A 25,736-nucleotide genomic window follows, 5' to 3' on the forward strand; every position below is an offset into this window, starting at 1 on the left:
AAAGCCAACGCACAGAGTGGGAGAAGATATGTGGAAATGACCCTGTCAGGTAAAGGGCCAGTATCCAAGATCTCTGAAGAACTTCTGCAACTCCACAGCAAAGAGACCAAGGATCCAATCCGGTAGACGGGCAAGAGATGTGAACAGAAATGTCACAGAGGAAGACGTAGGCGTGGCCAACAAGCACATGAGACAATGCGCTGCATCACTGGCCGTCAGGGAAATACAGGTGAAAAGCACAACGAGATCCCACCTGACATACCAGTGACCACGGTGAATGTTAACAAGACAGGAAGCAGCGAATGTCGGCGAGGATGTGGAGAAAGGGGAACCCTCTTGCACTGCTGGTGGGAATGGGACCTGGTGCAGCCACTCCTGGAAAACCGTGTGCAGGTGCCTCAGAGAGGTAACAACGGATCTGCCCTGTGATCCAGCATGGGGGTGCACTGGTGGAGATGTACCCCAATGATACAGCTGAAGGGAAATGCCAGGACACCCGCACCCCGAGGTTTTGACCGGCAACACCCATGATAGCCACACTGCGGAAGGAGCCTCGGTGTCCATCGAAAGATGAATGGATAAGGAGGGCGTGTGTTCTCTGTACACAATGGAAGTTTACTCAGCCGTTATGAACGACAAACACCCACCATTTGCTTCCACGTGGATGGAACCCGAGGGTATTAAGGCTGAGGGAAAGAAGGCAATCGGCGAAGGACAAACATCATATGGTCTCATTCTTCTGGGGAGGATGAAAAAAATAGTGAAAGGGGATAGAGGGGAAAGGAGAGAAAAATTAGTGGGAGATAGGGGAAAGGGAGACTGAACAGGAGAGACTCCTAACACCGCCCCAAGGCCGAGCCCTGACGTTGGACGGTGCCTGCATCGTAACCCGTCTGAGGGCGCAGATGGGTCCACTGCACCTCCCTGAGACCGGGGAGGGGCCCCGCACCCTCCCTGAGCCGCCCGGAGGAGACCTGGCCTGACCCATAGGAGGCACCATCGCCACCCCCCTCCGCCAACAGGTCCCACCACTCCTCCCCCGTGCAGCCCTCTGCCCGGCACCTCGGCGGCCCAAAGGGTGTCGGCCCGGCTTGCCACTTGGGCACCTCCATGTGGCCACCGAGGCCCGCCTTCCCCCGCCCGGCCCCTCCCAGGCACCCGCCGCGCCACCAGCGAGGGCCTGATGCCTCTCGCACAGCCACCCTGGGGCCGTCACGCCTCCTGGGGCCCACGCTGACCTGCGCCGGGGGCCGAGGACTGCAGAGCCGCTGCCGGGAGCCTGGAGCGCGGGGAACCGCGGGCCTGGAGCGGCGGCGCGGCCGAGCAACCTCCTGCCAGGGCCGAGGGGTCGCTGCATCTGTGCCCAGCTCCTCCCGCGGCCACGCCCTGGGGCCTTTGGGTCAAGCTGGGGTCAGGTGCCTGGGCAAGATCCCGGCCACGCCCCAACCCCAGCCACGCCCTGGCCACGCCCAGGCCACAGACAGGCCCGCCCCCAGCAATATACCTAACCAAATAGGTAGAAGATCTATACTCTTAGAGCTATAGAACACTCATGAAAGAAATTGAAGCGAACACAAAAGAATGGAAAAAATTCCATGCTCATGGATTTGAAGAACACATATGGTTAAAATATCTATACTACCCAAAGCGATCCACACAAGTAATGTAATCCGTATCAAAATACCACCAGCACTTTTCACAGAGCCAGAAAAAACAATACCCAAATTTGTATGGAATCACAAAAAAACCCAAATAGCTAGAGCAATCTTGAAAAAGAAAGCAAAGTGGGAGGCATCACAATTCTGGACTTCAAGCTGTATTACAAAGCTGTGATCAAGACACTATGGTACTGGCACAAAAATAAACACATAGATCAGTGGAACAGAATAGAGAGCCCAGAAATGGATACTCAACTCTATGGTCAACTGATCCTTAACAAAGCAAGAGACAATATCCGATGGATAAAAGACTGTCTCTTCAACAAATGGTGTAAGGAAAACTGGACAGCCCCATGCAGAAGAATGAATCCAGACCACTTTCTTACATTCTACAGGCCAAAATTAATTTAGTCAAAATAAATTTGAAACCATAAAAATCCCAGAAGAGACACAGAGTAACCTCCCTGATATTGGCCATAGTAATTTCTTCCTAGACGTGTCTCCAGAGGAAAGGGAAACAAAGCTAAAAGTGAACAATTGGGACCTCATCAAGATAAAAATCTTCTGCACAGTGAAGGAAACAATGAAACTAAAGGCAGCCTACAGAATGGGACAAGATGTTTACAAATGACATACTTGATAAAGGGTTAGTATCCAAAATCTATAGAGAACTTATCCAACTCAACACCCAAAAAACAAATAATCCAGCTAGGAAATAGGCAGAAGACACGAATAGACATTTTTCCAAATAAGCCATACAGATGGCCAACAGACACATGGAAAGATATATAACATCACTCATCATCACGGAAATACAAATCAGGGATCCCTGGGTGGCGCAGCGGTTTGGCGCCTGCCTTTGGCCCAGGGCGCGATCCTGGAGACCCGGAATTGAATCCCACATTGGGCTCCCAGTGCATGGAGCGTGCTGCTCCCTCTGCCTATGTCTCTGCCTCTCTCTCTTTCTCTCTCTGTGACTATCATAAATAAATAAAAATTTAAAAAATTTTTAAAAAGGAAATACAAATCAAACCATGATGAGACATCATCTCACACCTGTCAGAATGGCCAAAATTTACAACTCAAGAAGCAACAAGTGTTGGTGAATATGTAGAGAAAGGGAAACCCTCTTTCATTGCTTGTGGGAATGAAAAGTGGTACAGCTATTCTGGAAAACAGTATGGAGTTTCCTCAAAGAGTTAAAATAGAACTACCCTAAGATCCAGTAATTGCACTACTATGTATTTACCCAAAAGATACAAAAATACTAATTCAAAGGGGTACATGCCCCCTGATGTTTATAGCAGCGTTATCAACAATAGCCAAACTATCAAGAGAGCCTAAATGTTTATCAACGTTCACGGATAAAGATTGTTCTCACCCCAGTGAGAATGGTGAAAATTTACAAGAAAGGAAACACATGTTGGAGAAGATGTAGAGAAAGGGGGACCCTCTTGCACTGTTGGTAGGAACATGAACTGGTGCAGCCACTCTGGAAAACTGTGTGGAGGCTCCTTAAGAAGTTAAAAATAGAGCTACCCTACAGCCCAGCAAGTGCACTGATGGGGATTTACCCCAAAGATACAGATGCAGTGAAACGGTGGGACACCTGCACCCCAATGTTTATAGCAGCAATGTCCACAATAGCCACACTGTGGAAGAAGCCGAGATGTCCTTCAACAGATGAATGGATAAAGATGCGGTCTATGTATACAATGGAATATTATTCTGCCATCAGAAAGGACAAAAACCCACCATTTGCTTCGATGTGGATAGAACTGGAAGGTATTATGCTGAGTGAAAAAGTCAATTGGAGAAGGACAATAATCATATGGTTTCACTCATATGTGGAATATAAGAAATAGTGAAAGGGATTATAAGGGAAAGGAGGGGAAGTGAGCAGGAAAAATTAGAGAGGGAGACAAATCATGAGAGACTCCTAACTCTGGGAAAGAAACAAAGGGTTGCAGAAGGGGAGGTGGGTGGCGGGATGGGGTAACTGGGTGACTGAGGAGGGCACTTGATTGGACGACCACTGGATGTTACACTATATGGTGGAAAATTGAATTTTAATAAAAACAAATACAAATGTAAAAACAAAAACAAAAAAAAGATGTAGTCTATATATATATATGATGGAATACTACTTGGCCATCAAAAAGAATGAAATCTTGCCACTTGCAACATCCTGGTTGGAGCTAGAGCGTATGATGCTAAGTGAAATAAGTCAGTCAGAGAAAGACAAACACCATATAATTTCACTTATGTATGGAATTTAAGAAATGAAACAGATGAACACATGGAGAGAAAAGAGAGAGAGGCAAACCAGGAAACAGATTCTTAACTACAGAGAATACGTTGAGGGTTGCTGAGGGGAGGGGAGAGTGGGAGTGGGTATTAAGGAGGGCACCTGTGATGAGCACTGAGCAGTATGTGTAAGTGATGGATCACTAAATTCTACCCTTGAAACTAATAATAGCTATATGTTAACCATCAAATTTATATAAAAGCTTGAAACCTAAAAGGAATAATAATACAACAAAGAATGCAGCTAATAAAAAGAGGAAGGGAAAAAGAAGAGGGAGAGCAAGAGAGACAAATTATTACTGTTAATAAAGTAATCAATGGAATAATAAATACTGTTTTATATTTTAATAGAATAACAAAAATATTTAATCCAAAGCAGGCAGAAAAAGAGGGAAAATACCACAAAGAACAGATGGGCAGACATGACAAATAGGAGACAGCAAGATAAAAGATTCAAATCCAATGCATCAATAATCATATTAATTATAAATGGTCTGAACAGCTCAATTTAAAAAGCAGAGATTTATAAGTTGGATAAGAAGGCAAGGTCCAATCATATGTTGGTCCAACTGTTTTTTGCTTATGAGAAACCCACCTTAAGTAAAAATGTATAGAAAAGTTAAAAGTAAAATGATAGAAAAATTTATAAAGGGAGCTGGATTACCTATACAATATCATGTAAAGTATACTGCAGAGCCAAGCACACTACCTGGGAAAAGCAGCTCTTTCCATAGTGATAAAGGGGACAAAGGTTCCAACTTACCAAGAGGACAGCCTCATCCTAAACATTTATTATGAACCTAATAATGAATTGCCAAAATACATGAAGGCGGGATCCCTGGGTGGCGCAGCGGTTTGGCGCCTGTCTTTGGCCCAGGGCGCGATCCTGGAGACCCGGGATCGAATCCCACATCGGGCTCCCGGTGCATGGAGCCTGCTTCTCCCTCTGCCTGTGTCTCTGCCTCTCTCTCTCTCTCTCTCTCTCTCTCTCTGTGACTATCATAAATAATAAAAAAAAAATACATGAAGGAAAAATTGGTAGAACCGCACAAAATTCTGTCCACAGGTACAACGGGAGATTTCAATATCATTCTCTCAAAAATTGGTAGAATATCTGGGCATAAAGTCCATTAGGGCATAGAAGACCTATGAGCATCCTCGGCCAGGGTGGCCTCATTGGCATTCATGAAACACACCGTCGAAAAAAATAAAAAATAAAAAAATAAAAATAAAAATAAATTTTAAAAAACCACACCATCCAACAGCCACAAAATGAAACATGGATGATAGAGTTCGCAAAAATGAGTTCAGGAGCTTAACCGAGCCAGCCACGTGCCCCTCTTTCTCAAGAAATCTAAAAGAATTCAAGGCATAATCTCTGACCACAGTATAACTAAGGAGAAGTCAGTAACCGAAAGATCCCTGAGTAATCTTCAACAAAAGAATGTATGTCTTCATAACTCTTTGTTGAGGAAGAAGAAAGAAGAAAGAAGAAGAAAGAAGAAAGAAGAAAGAAGAAGAAGAAGAAAGAAGAAGAAGAAGAACAACAACAACAACAGCAACAACAACAAGAAAGATCTTTGAGCCAAAGGAAAATGAAATGACATTTAAAGGCAAAATTTGTGAATTAAGCAGCACTTGGAGGAAAATGTATAATAAAACCCCTGAGTTAGAGAAAGTACAAATCATCTTGAGAAACTAGAGAATATGAGTAAATTAACCCCAAAGTTATCAGAAGAAAATAAAGATCAGAGTAGAACAGTGAAATTGGAAACTCAAAATAACAGAGAAAGATCAGTAAGACCAAAAGCTATTTCTTGAGATCAATAAAATGTATCAACTTCTAGTCACATTGATCAAAAAAAAAAAAAAAAGAGTCTACACAATCCTACATCAGGAGAGAGGGGATGTCACCACAAATCTGACAAATGGTAAAGTGGGTAAGAAGGGAATAGTAAAAACAAGTTTGTGATAATCGAATGAACAACGTCAGGGAATGACATAAATTCCCAAAGCTACCTCAAAAAAGAAAAAAAAAAGAAAGTCTTATGGCCCTTTATCTTTAGAGAAGTTCATTTTAGTTCAAACCTTTCTACTCTAAAGACAGACATACAAATCCAAGTCGAAGGCTTCACTTCCCAAAACGTCTGAGGAAGAAATGGTACCAATTCTACAAACTCTTCCAGAAACCCGCAAAGGAAGGAACAGGTCCCCCCTGGTGAGGCCTGCTTCGCTCTGACCTCAAAGCCTTGTCTGGCCTAGAAAATGAGAGAACAACCTATATGTTGGCAAATTGAACACCAATAAAAAATAAATCTAGATAGATAGATAGATTGATAGATAGATGATAGATGATAGATAGATAGATAGATAGATAGATAGATAGATAGATAGAAATGAGAGAACTACATTATTCATGAGCTTCGACGCAAATCCCCTCACCACGTTTTGGCAAAGCGAATCCAACAACACACAGAACCGTTCCCGCATGACAGGCAAGCCCACGCCAGGCCACCTTCCCTCCGAGTGCCGCCACTATGGCTCCACCACCGATGGGAATCACCCTCCTGAGACAGGCATTCCCTGTGCAGGAACAAGCTGCCCTACTATCACCCAAACTAAGGTCGGCATCCCGATTGTCTGGGGAATCCAAAGAAAACACGGCTCTGGCACACAGGCATTGCGGTGGCCACAGACGAGGAGGCAAGCTCATGCATGCAGGCTCCTGTGACCACCTGGGGTCCATAATTAATTAACCCCAAGACCTGGCCTGACCGTTCCACAACAGCATGAGACTCTGTGATGTCTGCGTGACAGGCTTACCGACCCACAGAGAAAACAGCCAAAGTCAAGAAATGTCCTTGTTTTGCTGGGTTTACAGGAAGGTGAGGTGGCCTTTCCCATTACACGTCCTTGGGAAAATATGTCAGTGTGTCGCATGTAGGCACCCCTTCCCAGTGACACGTGGAGGGTCTCCCTGCCACTGAGCTCCCCGGAAAACTCACCTAGAGGTGGGGGCCCAGGGTATTGCCAGTGGGGAACCCCAGGGCAGGCCCAATCACTGGGCTTACACCATCTAAAGGGACACCGAGAAGAGCGCCTGCCAACCCAGGCGGGGCACCGCAGCCTCTGACTGTGCCGCTGGCCGCACGGCAGGTGCCTGGTGAACAAGCCGGAAGCCAGATGCGCACACCCCAGGCCAACCCGGCTCTCCAGCGCACCCTGACTGCTCTCCTCAAGCTGAGTAGCTAATCACAACTAAAGACCTGAAACCAGATGAGCCAGCTGACCGTGGGGTGGGCACCTCTAGGGACCAGCCAGCCCGGTCCCCCTGGACAGCCAGCCGCAGCCAGACAAGAGTCCCCTGAGTCCCCTGGCACAGCCCACGAGAGACTCTGTGCTCCGTCACCTGGTGAGGCTGTGGCAAACAGCAGCAGTCGGGTCTCCCTTCTGGGAGCCCTCGTATGCGGCCATCTGTCTGGCATCGGCTCTGACCTGAGACCTCTGGGCTTGGCCATGGTGGAGCATCAGCAGGCCAGGGGAGAACGTGGCTGGGCCCCTCCTGGCACGGTACAGAGGGCCAGCCGGGTCCCTTGGCTGAAAGCTGTGAGTCTTGTCTGGTGGCCTGCCTCGGGGCGCCTGCAGTGGCCCTAGACCCGCCCATCTCAGGTGAGCCGATGGTCCTACCCCTGACCCACCCAATGAGGGCTGTGGTCGGGCCCTCATGTGGGATGACGGTGGCAGCTCAAGTCCCTTCAGGGACAGAGCCAGCATCTGGTGCGCTCCCCAGTCTGCAGGGGGACTCAAGCCAGCACTGTACCCCCCCCCCCAGGACGTCCCAGCCCCATGGACAGGGGTTCAGAGGGCTCGGCATTCCAGAGCCTCTGCCCACCCAGAACACAGAATCCACTGGGTGTACACTGAAGACGGCACCAGGCAGCGAGCCCCTCAGGATCAGGGGTCTCCCCAGCACTCGGGGGCGTGGGCTGCCCAGAGCAGACGCGGGATGGGCAATGAGCAGAAGCACGCATCCACGGGGTTGGGGCGGCAGACGTAGGGAGTGACCACTGCTGGGTACAGGGCTCTCTGGGAACGTGAAGATGCTCTAACCCTGACCGTGGCGACGGTGGCCCAAGTCTGTAAATACACTGGAAATCACCGAACTGCATACTTTACAGCCATGAAGCGTGAAGAGCGTGGTTTTTTTTTTTTTAATTTTTTTTAATTTTTTTATTTATTTATGATAGTCACAGAGAGAGAGAGAGAGAGGCAGAGACACAGGCGGAGGGAGAAGCAGGCTCCATGCACCGGGAGCCCGATGTGGGATTCGATCCCGGGTCTCCAGGATCGCGCCCTGGGCCAAAGGCAGGCGCCAAACCGCTGCGCCACCCAGGGATCCCAAGAGCGTGGTTTTAACCTCAGTACACGTGTTATGCGGTAAAGAATAATTAGGCTACGTTGTCCCCCGGCATACGGATGTGTGTGCAGACCCCCTGTGTACTCGGGTATGCACACGCGCATGCACACAGCTTCCCCTCCTCTGTCTACCCGGAGGAATGAAATCACCCTTCATGGTCCCGAACACGCATCCAGCCCGTACATCCTTAGCGGGGACCTGTCTTTCCCAGGTTAACAAAACCAGAGTAAAGGTATCAGACTGGCCTCCTGCAGGTGGAGCGTCCCAAGAGATGAACAAGGCAGCGTCCAGAGGCCGCCCAGCCACACCGAGCGCTTACTGCATGCCAGGCCCACCGCCAAGCCCGTCCTGGTGGGGAACTAGTCACTGTATCCTCACCCAGGCTGGAAGGTTTTGTGTCACCTGGACCGGGCCACAGGGCGCCCACACGGCCACCAAACATCACTTCCAGGTGTCCGTGCTGGTCTCTGCAGCCCATGGTCTTCTTCAGCGAGGGCGACCTCACCCCCCAATCCTCTGGGCTCCACCTGTCTGGCATCGAACACTGGCTCTCCCTGCACTCTGGCCCCCAGGGGGGCCCCAGGCTGGACATAGCACTCCCAGGATGAGGTGACTGCCCCCCTGCTCCAGACACCATTCAGACCCCGGCTCCTCCCTGCTGGGCCATGTATCAGCCGCCCGGACCCGAGCACCTCACATCGCTGCCCTGCTCCCCACCTGCAGGCCCATGCCCTGGGCAGGGCTGCCATGAAGACCAGACACCATTAAATGCCTCGGATGCTAGAGAGCGGCTTCGTAATACATCAGGATTAGAAAAAGCTCCTGAGAGCTCGCATCCACCGTCTCTGTTCTAGAGCATGCCCCCTGCTCACTTCTAGCCGGGGAAGCCAAGGGAGGCCCCCCACTCAGGGTCCAGACGTCTGCAAGTTGCACAGGTGGACTTGTCCAGCAAGCCGGATGGCCTCCCCATCCGGAGGTGAGGGACACAGCAGGGGACGAGGGGGGCCCCTCGCGCATGCCCAGCTGGCCCAGACGTGCACTGGTGTGCTGGTCGCCTGGCAGGTGCACAGCCCATGCCTCCGGTTGTCATCCCCTCCCTCCCCGGCTCGGGGCCGACAGCTGGCATACCTGCACCCGCACACCTACTAACTTGGGTGGGCGGTGCAAGAGTCAGTGTTTTCTGGAGACTCCCATGACCCTGGGGAGACCCGCTGTCCCGTGCAGCGCAGCAAAGGCTGAGCCACTGTGCGCGGCAGCCGTACTGCCGGACGCCTCGGGATGGGGAGCTCACTGTTCAGGATGCCACCAAACTCCTGTGCCTGTCAGGCGGGGCTCATAGGGCTGTACTCAGCTTCCCCTGGTCCCCATCCTGCCCCAGCACTAGCCCCTCCACCCGCACGGTCCCTCCCCAGGGGCTCCTTTGCCGCACCCCACCATTCCCGAAGCACACAGAGGGCATCTTGCCTGTGCTGTCCAGAGGTAGTCCAGCTGCAGCGTGACATCCACCTGCCAGGTGTGCAGGGCCAGCGTTCACGAGAACAGCAGGATGGCCATGATGGGCTTGAAGCCGTGCCTGGACACTGCGCCGCCCCTGGAGGGGGGGCAAGGAGGGAAACCTCATCAGTACAGAGGGCCTGAGACCCGTGCACGGGCCCCCGGGGCAGGAAGGTCGGCAGCACCTGCCACCGGCCCGGCTACAGCACCTCCCGCCCGATCCGAGGCCTCTCTGGCCCTGGGCCCAAATGGACACACGGAGAAGCCGCGGAAGCAGGCAGCGCCTGACGGGTGTGTCCAGGGAGCCTGGCAGCAGCGCACCTACCCCAAGGCCCGGGTGTAGCCGCTGAGCTCTAGGACCAGGATGTAGGACGTGGTGAGCACGAGGAGCAGGATCATTTTGGGCAGGGAGGACACTCGCAGGAAGATGGCCAGTGGAAGTGTTCCCACCAGGCCGCAGAGCAGGGCGTGGGGCGCAGACTCGCAGGGTGAAGTGGCTAGCAGTGTGTTGTGGTTGCCGGGTGTCAGGACCACCAGGGACCTGTCGGGGCTGGAGCTCCAGGCCCAGGGCAGACAGCCCACCTGGAGGGGGCAAAGGGGTGGGCAGACGGGGCAGCGGCAGAGGGGGAGGGGGAAGGGGTGGAGAAGGCAGGGGCAGAGGGGACAGAGGGTCAAGAGGAGGCAGGGATGGAGGTGATGGTGGGGAGTGGAGACAGCAGGGGCAGGAGTGGAGGGGGCAGGGGCAGAGGGGTCAGGGACAGAAGAGCAGGGGTGGAGGATCCAAGGGCAAAAGACCAGGGGTGGAGGAGCCAGGGGCAGAAGAGCAGGGGTGGAGGGGCAGGGGTGTTGAGGCAGGGGCAGGGGTGGCAGGGAGATGGGGGCTCAGGACCAGCTGCCCTCAGCCCCACCTGCACCGTCCACCTGCTGCTACAGCTTCCTGTGGGAAGGAGGGGATGCCCCCAGGTGCCGCCCGCCCCTCCCTTGCTGTGCCCTCCAGGCTCCTCCCAGTGTAGGCTGGGAGAAGCAAGAGACCCCCCTCGGCCCCCCAGACAGCCCCTGCCACCCTCCTGGTACTCAGCGCCCCACCCCCCTGCCCTGACTTCTGCCCCAGCTTCTACTGCGCACTGGGGAGGGGCTGGGTGTCCCTTCACCCGGAGACAGCCCCCCTCACCCCTACACACCTCGTGGGACTCCCCCCGCTACACCCTGCTGCCTGCAGACATGCTCACCACACATCCTTGGGCGACAGAGTAGGTCAAGACCACTATGAAAATACACAAGACGGTACGGATCTGGATGGTCAGGCATCCTGGAAAACACTGGACAATAAAACATATTACTGTGAACACAGGCGTTTCTTAGAGTTGGTTCGGGTCGCAGGAACGGTCACAGCACAGAATGTGCCGCATGCCCTGGTGCCGCTGGCTCCCCACCCAGCCCCCACACACACATCTCAGCTGTGCCCAGGCTTCCTCTCCCAGGTCGACGCTGCCAAAATTAAAAGAAACAAAAACTACTGTCTTTCAGTGAAAAACAACCACACCCGCCACCGTGTGCCCCACACTGTGACTCTGGCACTAGAATGAACTGATTAATTTGAGATTTTTATTACATTAAATCCTTACTATGTCATGTGTTTTGCAAGTTCATATATTGTTATTATATTAAATAAGGATTTACACATACTTGTGTCTTTTTTTAGGTACTTTAAATTTTATCATTTTCTTCACATAGATTTTAAACTGTTTTTGTTACTAGAAATTTTATTTTAAATCTATTTGGGTGAACCTGGGCAGCTCAGGACATGATCTCAGGGTCCTGGGACCGAGTCCCACGTCGGGCTCCCCACTCGGCAAGGAGTCTGTTTCTCCCACTCCCTCTGCCCGTCCCCAAAATTGTGCTCTTTCTTGCTCTCTCTCAAATAAAATCTTTCTAAAAGTGCCTGCGCGCTTAATAGAAGGCAGCTTAAATACATTTTGCAATAGTCAACATGTGACTTTGTGGATAAAAGCGCAAAGCTCTTTTTAGATTCACGCTCATGAAATTTGAAACAAAAACTAATATAAAGACTGCAGGGACCCTGCACAAGACGCTGATGAGACCCGCAGCCAGCCAGGGCCAGCCCCATCCGCGGCCCTCCCCTGGGGATGTCTCGACCGTCCTGTCCCCACCAGCTGGCCTTCTGGGTCCAACGGGACTCCCACGGCGCAGCCACAGTTCCGGATTCCATTCAGGATTCCTGAGCCTGATGCTGCCACACTGCGCAGACACGCTGGGCCCCCAGATCTCAGGGAGAGGAGCCCCCTGCGGTGGCGCCAGCCCCGACTGCTCACACCTCGCACTAGCCACCTCCCTCCCTGTCCAATCTCGTGTCCGCCCCTGGCCGGGACAGAGATGTGCCCACGGACCCTTGCCCGGCCGACAAGGCACACGCTGCTCACGCATTCGCTCAGCAAACGCAGGGTAAGGCTCCTCCGGCTGTGGACATCAGGAGCCCCTGGAGGCACTGCCCAGGCCTGGCCTCTGGTGGCCACTGGTGACTGGAGGGCCACCGGCCGATGCTCAGCAAGCTGTGCCCGGGGTGCAGGGAGGCTGAAGCGGGAGGCAGCCCGGAGTGTGCAAGCGGGGCTCAGAGTCGGGGGCAGCCTGCGGGGCGGATGCGCCATTCCCATTTGGCTGCCAACTGGCCAAGCGGTGGTGGGTTCCGACGATGATGCCTCACGGGGGACACAATCTGCCCACGTGGCTCCTCTGGTCTGGCACTCCCTCTGTGCTCTACTCACTGAAGGGGACACGCGGCGGGCGCTAGCCGCTCCTGGATGTCCTACTGATGAGCAGGGACTTACGAGTCCTGGATGCACTCACCCAGGACAGCTCTGCTCCCGCCACACACGTGCCAGCGCCACACGACGCTCGGCGAAAATGGGAGAGCCAGTGAGCCGCCGGGGGCTGGCCTCGGTCACATCTGCCCCGGGGCGCCCGCTGAGCGCCTGTCACACCGCCAACACTCAGGGCACCCCGGTGCTGCTCCATCGGCTGCCCGGGCGCCAGCTCCCCTGCACTCACTCCACAGTGCACAGTGACATACAGGGACCCGGTGTCTTGGGACCCAGGCCTCGGGGCCACTGAGCACAGCGGAGTGCACAGTGCTGGGCACACTGCCTCGCCGGGTTCAGAGAGCACGCCAGGGCTAGGACGCAGGCTAGCAGGAACCACGGGGTGCTGTGGCCTTGCGTGACCTGTCATCCTCGTCACAGGCCCAGCTCAGGGTCGTGGACACCTGGCCAGCTGGGTGCTCCATGCCAAGACCCCCGCCACATGAGATCGGAGACGTGGGCAGTCATCTGCTCACACTCGCAGGGCCCCAGGGTTCCTGCCCCTACCCCAGCCAGGTGTCTCCCCTGCCCTCTGCCCGCCCTGGGGATCTCCAGGCCCACCGGCAACAAGCCCACAGCAGACACAGACCAGCTCGTGGGCCTTCTCCATTCATGAGCTCGCGGGTGGGTGGGAGCCCCCAGAGCAGCTGGCTGCCCCGATAGGTGAACCCCAGCCCCAGAGGGACAGGCAGGGACTCGGAAGGAGCACGACCAGAACAGTGTGCCAAAGAAGCCACTGCCGTGACACACGTATGTGGAAAGAGTGGTCTCAGTGGGAGGAAAGTGCCCGTGTCCCATGTGAACAGCACCCACGGGGACCTCGGCGGATGCAGTGTGATGATGGGGGCAGGGACAGCCCGCTCTGCAGACACGGAGGAGGTGACATTCAGGACACGGGGCCCGCTTGCCTCAGCCGACCTGACCGTGGCCAGCGCCGAGGCCCAGTGGCCCCCAGAGATGCAGGGAGCCCCCACCAGCCGAGCTCCTCCCAACCGGGGACCCGGGAAGGGATGCCAGGAACGAGGGTCCCTCCCCGCCCAGTGACAGGCCCCAAAGCCAGCAGACCCCTCACCCCAGCCATGCTGCCGAGCCTACTGCGGCCCGGCATTCTCATGGGGGAGGGAGGGGACCCCACAGCCTGGAGCTGCTGCTCTTGCCACGGCCCCACCCCCACCCCATCTGGACACAGCAGCTTTGCTGATGTGGAAATGGCCTTTTGAAGATTCAGGGATGGTGTCAACTGGGCAGCCGCCCTTGCAGAGCTGAGGCACGTCCTCCTGGGCGCTGGGGTGCAGTCTGGGCCTGGCGGTGCCCCGTGACCCCCGAAACATTTGTCGAAACGTCAGAACTCTCAGCCTCAGTCATAAACACAGCCAGAGGCGCACGGTAAGACCAGCCTGGATCTGCTGCCTGTGACACGGCACAGGACGGCATAGGGTTCCTCCCCCAGTGCCGTGTCCCGAAGAGCTACCACCCCCGGCCCACGGCCACCCATGGCGGAGGGTCGCAGTGTGACCGGAGGGACGGGTTCCTGACCGAGGACTCCAGAGGACCCGGCTCAGCAGCAAGAGGTCTTGAAAGCCAGACGGTGGCGGAAGGGGAAATGGGCGGACTGGGGCGCAAAAACTCCACGCGCCAGGGCAGGTGACGGCCCCCCAACGAGCCCATGGGACCCCGCCAACAGTGAGCCTACGGGCCGCTGCCCTCTAGCACGTGCTGCCCACAGCCAGGAGCCAGCGGGCGTGCGTGCCCTGAGACCTCCGAGGCAGCGGTCACTGGCCCGGCAGCAGCAGGAGGATGGGACTGACGCTGCAGCTGGGAGCGGGGGTGGCCAGGACCGTGCAGCAGGGCCACGCCCGCCCACCACCTGCTTTCTACTCGTGTCCTCGCTCTCCTGGCCCGCAGGTTCCAGACTCCCCCGGCGATGGGCACCAGCCCAGCTGAGGAGGAAGGCCAGGTCCTGGGGAGGGACCTTCCTACACAGTATGCTAGGACATGCTGCTTCCTGGGGCTGACTGGAGACGCCAGGGCGCAGGGAGGGCAGCTTGCGGGCTCTCTGCGGGAGATGCCACGGGAGCTGGCTCTTCTGTTACCTGTGAAGCCACGGTCCTGTCGGCCAGCACGCCCACAGCCCTGCAGGAGCGGGACTGCCAGCGTGGGTGCTGAGACCCACCCCCCGTCTCGCCCCCAACTCCTGAGCCTGCATACGCGTTCGCTCACATGTAACGGGGTAGCGCGCTCTTCTGAAAAGTGAACGCTGCTGGTCACGGAGACCGATGGCCACGCGTGGACTCCATGTGGCCTCTCCTAGCTGTGAGGCTGGTCGCTGCTCATCTTTACGGTCAGTTTGCTTATACACTCGTGGAGCAAACACATCCGTGGAAAATAGCTGTAATACAGAAAAAAAAAAAAAAACAGCACATCAGCTCCAAACCCGGGAGAAACCCCCTCGGAACGTTAAGCACAGCCATCAAACATGGCCTGGCGGATTGTCCGTGGTTGCACGTCCTTGGGCCACACCATCCACACGAAAGGCAGCCGTGCCAACTCCAGCAATGACCCTGTGACCACCTGTAAGCACAACAGGTGTGTAACGTCGCCAAGGCCACCAGGAGCGATGCCACGGAGCACAACAGGATACCTGCCTCTCCATGGAGGGTGCTGTGGCCAGGACCCCATGCATCGACCTAGGCACACGGTGCCGGTATCCCGAGCCTGAGCCTGTGGCCGAGGGTGTGTGAGACAGGCAGCCGTGGCCGCCATGGCCACCTCCCTGGGCTCGACACAGCCTGATTTACACGGGCACCTGGAGCTTACGGCCCAGGATGAGGTGTCGCCAGGGGCAGGGCCTGTGCAAGCCTCTGTGCTGGACGAGGCTGCGTCCACCCCTTCTGCTCACAACATGGGTCTGCCCAGGCTCCAGCAAGCGCCCTCAGAGCAAAGCATACCTGAACCTGCAGAGGCTCGCAGACAGTCCCTTCCTGCCCAGCGGCCAGCCCTGGTCCCACTGCCCCCCACCCAGGGCTGGCTGTCCTGCTCCCACTGGCACTCGTGGCCACCTGGTCCAGCTCAGGCCCCTCCTAGCTCTCACCCTGCACCCTCATGCCCGTGCTCTGCTGGCCCACGGCACTGCAGGCCCCCCCCATCCCCAACTCCTGGCCTCCTCCTGGCCCCACTGACCCTGTTCCTTTGTCCTCCAGCTTCTCCCCTTGTGTGCCAGGCTCCCGCTACTGGTGCATATCAACTCAATTCTGTCCTGCATCACAGACAGGGACATGGAGGCACGGAGTTCCCAGTGCCAGCAACCCCAGCAATGCGGGAGCCAATGGGAGGATGGAGGTCCCAGGGGGCCATGGGGCTGGCCCAGCAGCCCGGATGCCCTGCCTGTGGCCTCCTGCCCTGTCCCAGAGGAAAGTGCATGCCCAGCTGACTCATGCTTTCCCACGGAGGCCCTGCTACCATGGACCCTGGCTCAACCATATGCACAGCTTCGCCCACCTGTACCTCCCTCCACTGAGGCTGGGCCCCACCTGCTGGTTGCCACCCCTCCACACCATCTCTGAGCCACACCCCGGGGAGGACACTCAGAGCTAGCGCAGAGGCACCAACGGCCATGACACTCCAAATTCCACATGCTTCGGCTAAGCCACCTCTGCCAGGAGGGACATGTCCGTCACAGCACCCGGCTCCCGGCTCCCCGGGAGGGGGTGGCAGGCCATCGAGTCAGCTCCACCTGTCACACTCTCCCCCAAAATTACATGAAAACACCATCTTATTTAAATCTGAAAATTGCAGTTTCCAAACCACGTATCACCCTATGAAGAACAAACAACTGGAAATTGGTTTAAATATATAACATCTTTTCAATTAAAAGAAAAAAAAAAGTTCCCAATGAAGAACAAAGAAGTTAAGTGGATAAAAGCGAATTTAGTTTTTTAAAAAGTTGCCGTTTCCAACAATTACACAAAGAGAATCCTGAGTCAGCAGGACATGGCCATGGGGTGAAGCAGGGTAATGGGGTGCATAAAGACACGGACGGGGGAGCCACAGCGGGGCTGGGACCGAGCGCTGTCCCAGGAGCACAGCCACCCATGGAGCCAGCCCAGCCCCCACCCCAAAGCTCACAGCAGCAAAGCCAACAGAGAACCCTCCACTGTACAGGTGTCCTGTCCACCACGCAGGCGTATGATGGATCGCTGGTTCCCTGCCCTGAGGGACTCTCCACTCAGAACAACCCACGGCCCTCATCCCATCACTATGGACCACCTGCCCAGTGTCCCAGGGGCGCTCCTGGAACTCCGAGCAGGATCCAGCACACAAAAGGGCTTGGGGAGCTCCTGCTACTCTCCACTGCCCCACCGTCCTGTCAAGAGGACAAGCGGAGGCCACACATGTACCGGCCCAGGTGATGTGCAGGTAAAGGACACAGGCAAATACACATACCTGCCCAGGTGATATACAGATGCAAGACACACATGTACCTGTCACAAGCAGGATGTAAGCACACACACGCACATACACCTGGATCTAGGTGATGCACAGGTACGGGACATATGCACACACACTCCTGGACCTGAGTGATGTGCGGGTACAGGACACACGCATACATAAGTATCTGGACCCAGGTGATGTGCAGGTACAGGACACATGCACACATAAGTATCTGGACCCAGGTGATGTACAGGTACAGGACACAAGCACACATAAGTAGCTGGACCCAGGTGATGCACAGGACACACATGCACACACACGGATCATAGGTCCACATGGACCATAGGTCAGGGAGAAGTACAACAGGCACCTGGACCCAGGTAATGTGCAGGTACAGGACACAGGCATACAGGCACCTGGGCCATGTGGATTGCAGGTCAGGGAGACACACAACAAGCACCTGGACCCAGGTGATGTGCAGGTTCAGGACACGTGCACACACACTCCTGGACCTCAGTGATGTGCAGATACAGGACACATGCACACATAACTACCTGGATCCAGGTGATATGCAGGTACAGGACACACGCACCCACACTCCTGGACCCAAGTGATGTACAGGTACAGTACACACGCACACACACCTGGACCTGAGTGATGTCTAGGTACAGGACACATGCACACATGCACCTGGACCCAGGTGATGGCAGGTCTGGACTTATGCACACACACACACCTGGACCCGAGTGATGTGCAGGTATAGGACGCAGGCCACCAGGAAGCAGATGCAGAACACCAGGAGCAAGAGGTCAACCACGTTCCTAGAACAGAAGATGCAGGGTCACTGCGGGCTGGGGCCAAGCAAGGTGTGCCCAACAAGTGCCCGCAATTCCAACCCCTGACTGCTCCACCAAGTCCCTTTCTTTCTTCCCCCCAACTCCTAACCAGCGGGGCCCATGGAGAGGCCGTCCCTCATGGAGGACCTGCTGCTGGGCACTGCCCTCCTGGGCCAAGTCATCTGGGAGCAGCTTTTCTAGGAAAAGCTTGATCCCCACACGGGCCATCAGATGGTCGCCGTGTTTACAGCATCTGGGAACGGAGCAGCTTCCTGTGCTTCCTGGAAACTCTGGAAACCCAAGGAGAGCCACTCCACCAGGGGGTCTAAGAAAGTGGCCTCTCTGGAAGGAAAGTGGACTTTCCTCCTGAAAACAAGCACTGCCAAACTCAGACTTTGGGTAACTGATTATTACTAAATTACTACGTTTGTCTTCCTTTCCAGAGGCCACTATTTCTCACTTTAACATATCTGAAGATGACGCGCACCTAGAAACAACGTCCCTCGAAATCTGTCCTGAAGTCAAGGGTGCACGTTGGGCAGATGGAAAGGCGCTGAAAATATCTTGTGTCTTAGAACTGTGTAAATGACACACGAGAAGTTGAGCGTGAGCATCCCACACGTGTGCCACCAGGGCCTGACGGCTGACTGCAACCAGGGGACAACAGGCTGTGGCTCATGCCGTCTCGGTGCCAGGGACGACGGGGGCAACGAGCAGACGAGGAAGGGCCTCTGGCACCCTCCTGCCCTGATGGCCAGGCCCGTCACACTTACTGAGGGATGATGAGAAGGTAGATGAGGCCGAACAGGGCGGTGAGGATGAGCGCCAGCACAACGGCACTGGTGAAATCCCGTCCTGGAGCTGGTGGTACTGGGAGACACGGAGACCGCCCATCAGTGGCTGTAGCTGCCAGGACACATGCAGGGTCCCCGCAGCGGCACCTGGGACCTGGGGACCACGCCACCTGGAGACGGGTGGGGGACGGCACCTGGGGCCCCTTCCACCTACCTTGAGCTCGCGGTCAGCCTGCTTGTACTTCAGGGTGAAGAAGTCCAGGTCTGCCATCTCCAGCTCCATCTGGAACGCTTCCAGGAGGCGGCCGATGTACCTGTTTACACGCATGCCCGGCGTGGTGTAGATGACGTTCGCAGAGAACGATTAGCGGTGTCTGAGTTTCTCTGATGTGGTTCTCAATGCCAGCTGCTGCCACCAAGGAAGGAAAAAAATAAATGTCAAATCCTCCACTTATTGAAGAAAAAGCTCTTCCATTCCCTCAGCCTGCTGTCTGGCGGGGCAGGTGTGGGGCCGAGATGTGGTCATGCCTCCACCAACTGCTGGCGCTGAGATCCCAGGTGACTTAGCACATCATTGGCCCTGAGACGCCTGCGTCTGCAAATACGGGCACGGGACGTTCAAAATGTGGCACTCCATGTGGATGCGGGCGGAACCCAGCAGAGAGCAAGAAAACAGAAGTTGTTTCTTTAAAAATATCAATAAAATTGACAAATCTCCAGCAGGCATGACAAAGAAAAAGAGAGAGAGACTAACAAACCTGGGGATGAAAACAATTCTACTACAGACCCTGCTGACATCAAAAAGGTAATAAGAAAATACTGTGAACAATTACACACATTAATTTGACGACCTGGACCAATGAACGACTCGGGAACACACACACTACCACAATTCACCTAACGTGAAAGATTATGAGATTAGCCCTGTAATTTACTAAAGAAATTCAACTCATAACTGTAAAGGTTCCGAAAAATGAATCTCCAGCTCCAGGTGGCTTCACTGGAGAATTTTACTCAACATTTAAGAATGAAGAATTAACACCAATTCTGTATCATCTCTTCCAGAAAACAGAAAAGGTAACACCTTCCAACTCACTTTATAAAGTCGGAATCATCCTGATACCAAAATCAGACCAAGACAATACAAAAAAAGGAACACTACAGGCCATCTCTTTCAATACCGATGCTATAATCCTTAACAAAACAGCAAATAGAATTCGGCAGCCTCAGAACAGAAGCATGCACCATGACCATGTCTGGAGATGCAGATCCTTTTACACATCTGCCCATCGATACAATACACCACATAAATAATCCCATGGTTGTGTCAATTGACACAGAAAATTTGACAGTTGAATCTGACAAAATTCAACACTCATTCTTGATAAGATCAGAAAACTAGGGAGGGAGGGGAAGTTCTCCAACTTGATGAAGATCTACAGAATACTGAAAGCTACTATAGTACTCGCTGGTGAAAGATGGAGTGCTTTCAGCAACCCCAGCCATTGCAACAGGGCAAGAAAAAGGAAAAAAGAACATCAGAAAACTGTCCCTTTGCAGATGCCACAATGGCGTACATAGATATTCTATGTAGGGGAGGAAATAACTCTAGAACAAATGAATTCCATAAGGTCACTGGATACAAGATGAACATAAAAAACGTATTTCTTGGGGCACCTGGGTGGCTCAGTCAGTTGGGCCTCTGAGTCTTGGTTTCAGCTCTGGGCATGATCTCAGGGTCCTGGGATGAAGCCTCACATTGGGCCCCCTCAAGTAATCTGCTTGAGCTTCTCCTTCTCCCTCTGCTCCTCCCCTTGCTTGTGCACTCTCATTCTCTCTCTTGAAAAAGAAGTGTATTTCTTAAACTAATAATCAGTATGTGAAGACCAAAGTTAAAATTCAGTGACATATGTACTCATGGAGAAAAACGAAGTACTAGGTACAAATCTAACACGTACACAACTTGTATGCTGAAGACTACACTTGAAAAGGTGGCTGGCATGACGAGCCACCTGGGAGATGCCAATAAACACAAGTCACTAAACGTGTTAGAACAGACAAAATTTTCTAAAAACAGAGACAGCACAAAGCTGGCTGGACGCAGAGAAGCTGCGTCTCTCACACGTGGCTGCCGGGAACGTGGTATGGGATGGCCTTTCTGGAAACAGTTTGGCAGTTTCTTTAAAAAAAAACAAAAAACAAAAACCAAAAACAAGACCCATCCGCAGTACAGCTGGGCATCTGTCCCAGATAATAAGCATTTTGGTCCCCACGAAAGGGAACGCAAGCGTATGTTGCGGTTTTATTTTTAACAGTCACGGTTGGGAACAAGCTAAACATCCTTCAACGGGTCCGCCAACGGTGGCCCACCCGCCCCGCGGAATGCCAGCAGAGCACGGGGGGACGGGGGACCCGGGGCTCCATCCCGAGTGAGGAGGAGCCAGAGTCACGGGGCGCATCCCAGGGTCCGCGTCCACGATGGCCTCAGTGCAGAAGTCAGCACGGAGAGCCGTCCATGGGGGGCCCGGCGGCTGGGGAGGGGACAGTATGGCTCAGCAGAAGGGGGATCGTGGCGTGAGGGAACGTTCCGGGCCCCGAGTGTGGCCGCCAAGACACCCCAGGGCACAGCCACAGGCACCACCCAGCGGCACCCATCACTAGCTCGGGTGCATGGGTCCTGGGGAGCTGCGACCTCGGGGAGCCCGCCGGGGGCCCCAGTGTGCACACTGTGTGGTGCCACCACAGACATGCGTGCAGCCAGGGTGGTGCATCACCACCCCCCTCCGGAACGCAGCGAGAACATAGGATGGGTTGGGACAGCAGGCCCAGCTCCTTCGAGGGCAGGACCTCCGCTGCACCCCCCGCCCCCCTGCCCCGCAGCGAGGCCACGCACTCCCTCTTTGTCGTTCTTCCCTGGACTTTCCACAACAATAGTGTTTCCTCAGAAAACAAGTCAGAGCCAAGGTCACGAGGAAACATGCCCGTTTTGGTGCAGACTCTGGCCGCCTGAGCCTGTTTCTTGACCTGCCAGAGGGCAGGCTCGAGGCCTGGGTACAGAGCCCTGGGTGCGAGCCAGCCGTGAAGCCCCGAGGGCGCACCTAACATCTCTGCTCCAGCTTCCCGGTCTGCGACCCACAACAAGGGGGTCACGGCGTGCTGCCAGCAGGAAGCACCAGAGTCCACGCAGAGACCCAGGTGAGGCAGAGCCGCAGGGAGCAAGAGGCCCTCGCGGGAAGTCGGGAGGCCTGGCTGGGCTGGCTGACCCCAGGCAGGAGAGGTGACCCCGACCCGCTCTGCTCGCCACCAGGCCTTGTGGGAATGTGGGCATGACGGGGGTGGGCAGGCAGTAGAGCCAGCTTGGGGGCCAACATGGACTTCCCTGCTCTGCTTCCATCCCGCCAGCTGAAACGAGGACTCAAGGACCAGAAGCCCCAGCATCCGTGCTGGCACACGTGGCGATGACGGCAGGCAGGCCGGAACAGGGTCACGGGTCTGGCTCAAGACGATCATGAAGCTGCCACGTGGGCTCCCACCTGCCTGCTCTCTGGGTTCACTTTAAGTGTAAGAAAGCTAACCTCTCTCCTGTTCAAGCAGCCACGACCACGGATTTGTACAACAGCACGATGCCCACGCTGACTCACAGAGGCCCTGAGCGCACACACATGTGACATGAGTTTGGGGGGCTCAGCGGTTGAGCGTCTGCCTTCAGCTCAGGGCATGACCCCAGGGTCCCGGGATCGAGTCCTGCATCGGGCTCCTGTGTGGAGCCTGCTTCTCCCTCTGCCTGTGCCTCTGTCTCTGTCTCTCTCTCTCTGTGTTTCTCATGAATAAATAAATAAGCCTAATAATAATAATAGTAGTAATAATAATAGTAATAATACATAGTGGAAAAGAGATGCCAAAGTCATACCTACAACCATTCGTCCAGAAAACTGAGAGAGCCAGCCCTGGCCATACACGAGGGTGCCTGCACAGGACTCAGGCATGGAAATGAACGACCGGGACACAGGGCCAGTGAGAGACCCCATCTCAACGGGGACACGGGCCCCGGGGGGCAGTGGGGACAGTGCCTGTGGGCAGAAGGGCCTGCCCAGCAGGGTCACCCAACATCCACCTCCCCAGCTGCCCAGCTGGCATCCTGGCCCAGCCTCGGTGCCTGTTCCCCGCCCTTCGGAACCACCGGCCTTGTCACTGCCCCGTCTCCACCCCGGGGGCAAACCCAAGGTGGGAGGCCAGGACCCGCTGTCCCCGGCAAACAGACAAAGGACCAGAATCGGCAGGTGTGCACGGCCCCACCTGGGAGGCATCCCGCACTGCAGACAGAGGTTCAGGGGTCAGGGGCTGGGCCAGGAATCAGGGACGCGGCCCTGTGCTCCCAGGTAGGGCAGGAATCCAGCAGGGACATCAGACAACAGGGAGGGAGGGAAGGGCTGGCGCGCACGAGCACATGCATGCGTTCTCATGCACACACGGCCATGCACACGCATGTACACTCACTCAGGGACACTTACAGATGCACAAGAACGTGGTAAGAAAGGGAAGCTGCCAGGGGCCCTCAGGACGTGGGAACCCAGGCTGGGCAGGTGGCAGATGCACCAGAGAGCTCGCGCAGCCCGTCATCCTGACTGCAGCCACGCAGGGCCTGAGAGAGATGGGCAGGAAGCTTCCCCCCAAAACCCCACCAGGAAACACGGACATGGGGAGACCCTGCCCCCCGTGGGGGGGGATGGTGAGGACCATGCCCGCAACCCCCACCTGTGCCCCCAGAACCCACCTGTGCCCTACGGCCCCCCCTTCTGTGCCCCCTGCCCCTCACCTGTGCCCCCCAACCCTCGCCTGTGCCTCCATCCCTCGCCTGCGCCCCCACCCCTCGCCTGTACCCCACGACCCCTGCCTGTGCCCTGAGACCCCGTCCTGTGACCCCAGACCCCACCTGTGCACCGTGACCCCCCTCCTGTGCCCCCCGCTCCCCGCTTCTGTGCCCCACGTCCCCCACCAATGCCCCCTGCCCCTCACCTGTGCCCCGCATCCCTCACATATGCCCCACACACCTCGCCCGTGTCCCCTGCCCATGCCTATACCCCGCACCCCCCACCTGAGCCCCGCACCCCCTGCCTGTGCCCCTGCCCCTCGCTTGTGCCCCGCACCCCTCGCCTGTGCACTGTGCCCCCTGCCTGAGTCCCCCGCTCCATGCCTGTGTCCCCCGCTCCTTGCCTGTGCCCCTCACCCTACCAGCCTGTGCCCCGCGCCCACCGCCTGTGCCCCGTGCCCCCTGCCTGTGCCCTGCGCCCCCTGTCTGTGCACCACACCCCTCGCATATGCCCTGAGACCCTCCTCTGTGACTTGAACCTCTTGCCTGAGCCCTGGAAGAACTAGGCCCCCTTAATCACACCCAAATCCATTTCCTTGGGCACAAAACCCTTGAGGGCCCCCATGCAGGTCACGGGCCCTCCCACATGCACAGCACCCTCAGCCCTCAGCAGCCCCACCCCTGACCTGTGCTGCTGGAGAGGAGTTGAGGCCCAGGAAGGTCAGTGGGGGGAGGGTGGTTGCAGGGGGCCCCGCCCCCGAGAGGACCCCGGGCTCTGTCTGGGGATCCAGGAGCCCGTCCATCCCAAGGGCCTGGCCCAGGCCCAAGCAAGGGGGGCCCCGTCCCCCTCCCGGAGCCTACCTTCTGCCGGTGAGACGGCACGATGAAGAACGTTTCGTGCCGTGTTGTGAGTTTTCAGGAAGCTGTTCCTCTTGTGCCCGTGATCCGGCACCACCTCGTAGTCACCATTCAAACACGCCAGCGTCATCCTTGTGATGTGGACCTTCCTGCAACACAGCAGCCCCGCCATGCCCAGGGCGGCCCTCCCTGCGGGTGCATCCAGGACTCAGGCTCCCCATGTCAGTGGCAGCCCAGGCACTTGGACACACAGTGCCAGGAGGAAGCCGGCGTGCCCTCCGGACTCTGAGGCCACGGGGCCTCCCTTCCTCACGTGAGTGCAGGGGACGAGCAGAGAGAAGCGACAGCACCAGGTGGTCCGAGCCTCGGACCTCCTCTCCGTCCACTGTGGCTCCTGCAGAGGCCGGGGGTCCTTGGGCCCCCCCGCAGGCCCCTCCCAGGTGGCTCCGAGAAGCACCTGCACAGTCCTCTGGCCCGGAGCGCATCGCCTCCCCCCGACTCATCCAGGCAGGCCAGCGGCCTCCATGACACTGGCCAGGATCTCGTCGTTGGACCACACGTCGTATTGCCACTTGCGCAGGCCGAGGACCCCGCAGAGGACCCTGCCGGTGTGCAGCCCCACACACATGTTCCTGTACACCTCAGTGGCCTCGGCCACCGACCTGCAAAAAACAGGTCATGGGCATGAGCTGGGCCCTCGTGTACACCCATGAGGAGAGGCTCTCCTGAACAGGCGGGAGCACGGGGTCCCCGCCCGGCTCTGGGACGCACGGCCACAGTCAGGTGCCGGAGGGAGTGCTGAGCCAGGTGACTAGCCCCTCTGCCACCCTGGTCTGTCCACAGGTGGCCCCCACAGCAGGTGTGTCCAACGGGCCTTCCGCATGAGCCCTCGGCTCCTGCCTCCTACAGCCCCACCCACACCCCACGTGAGACGATGGGGTGCCCGCCCGGCCCCCTTGGGCTCCCCCGTAGACTGCGAGCTGGCCGCAGGGATGTCCAGTTCTGACCATTCAGTCTCCAGAGGACAGCGGCAGCCACCTTTTTGGACCCCTCCAGCCTCCCTGCCTGCAGAAAGGAGCTCCCGCATATCCCACGGGAAGGCCATGCTGGTGGCGGCCTGTCCTCTGCTGGTGTTGGGGAGCCGGAGCCAGATGGCTGGAGGCAGACGCCCCCACCCCGGAAGAGCCGAGGGCCGGACCCCTGGGAGTCAGCCAGCCCGCGTTCCTCAGCCACGCTTGCCAAGCCTCCAGCCAGC

At 56.0% G+C, this 25,736-nt stretch overlaps 1 protein-coding gene across 1 annotated transcript in view; it reads right to left on the bottom strand.

The window, feature by feature from the left end:
- Nucleotides 1-19,141, bottom strand: part of LOC140598741 (uncharacterized) — a 43,406-nt gene extending 24,265 nt beyond the window's left edge. Inside the window, exons 1-7 of the mRNA XM_072757270.1 lie at nucleotides 19,028-19,141; nucleotides 18,793-18,983; nucleotides 17,920-18,004; nucleotides 14,973-15,141; nucleotides 11,106-14,845; nucleotides 10,202-10,458; nucleotides 9,847-9,973 (exon numbers count right to left, since the gene is read on the bottom strand). Coding sequence (XP_072613371.1) covers nucleotides 14,442-14,845; nucleotides 14,973-15,141; nucleotides 17,920-18,004; nucleotides 18,793-18,983; nucleotides 19,028-19,141 — 963 coding nt within the window. The 3' untranslated portion in view covers nucleotides 9,847-9,973; nucleotides 10,202-10,458; nucleotides 11,106-14,441. The remainder of the gene's footprint in view (nucleotides 1-9,846; nucleotides 9,974-10,201; nucleotides 10,459-11,105; nucleotides 14,846-14,972; nucleotides 15,142-17,919; nucleotides 18,005-18,792; nucleotides 18,984-19,027) is intronic.
- Between the last annotated feature and the right edge of the window lie 6,595 nt (nucleotides 19,142-25,736).

Source organism: Vulpes vulpes, chromosome 4, assembly GCF_048418805.1.
Source record: "Vulpes vulpes isolate BD-2025 chromosome 4, VulVul3, whole genome shotgun sequence".
Lineage (NCBI taxonomy): Eukaryota > Metazoa > Chordata > Mammalia > Carnivora > Canidae > Vulpes > Vulpes vulpes.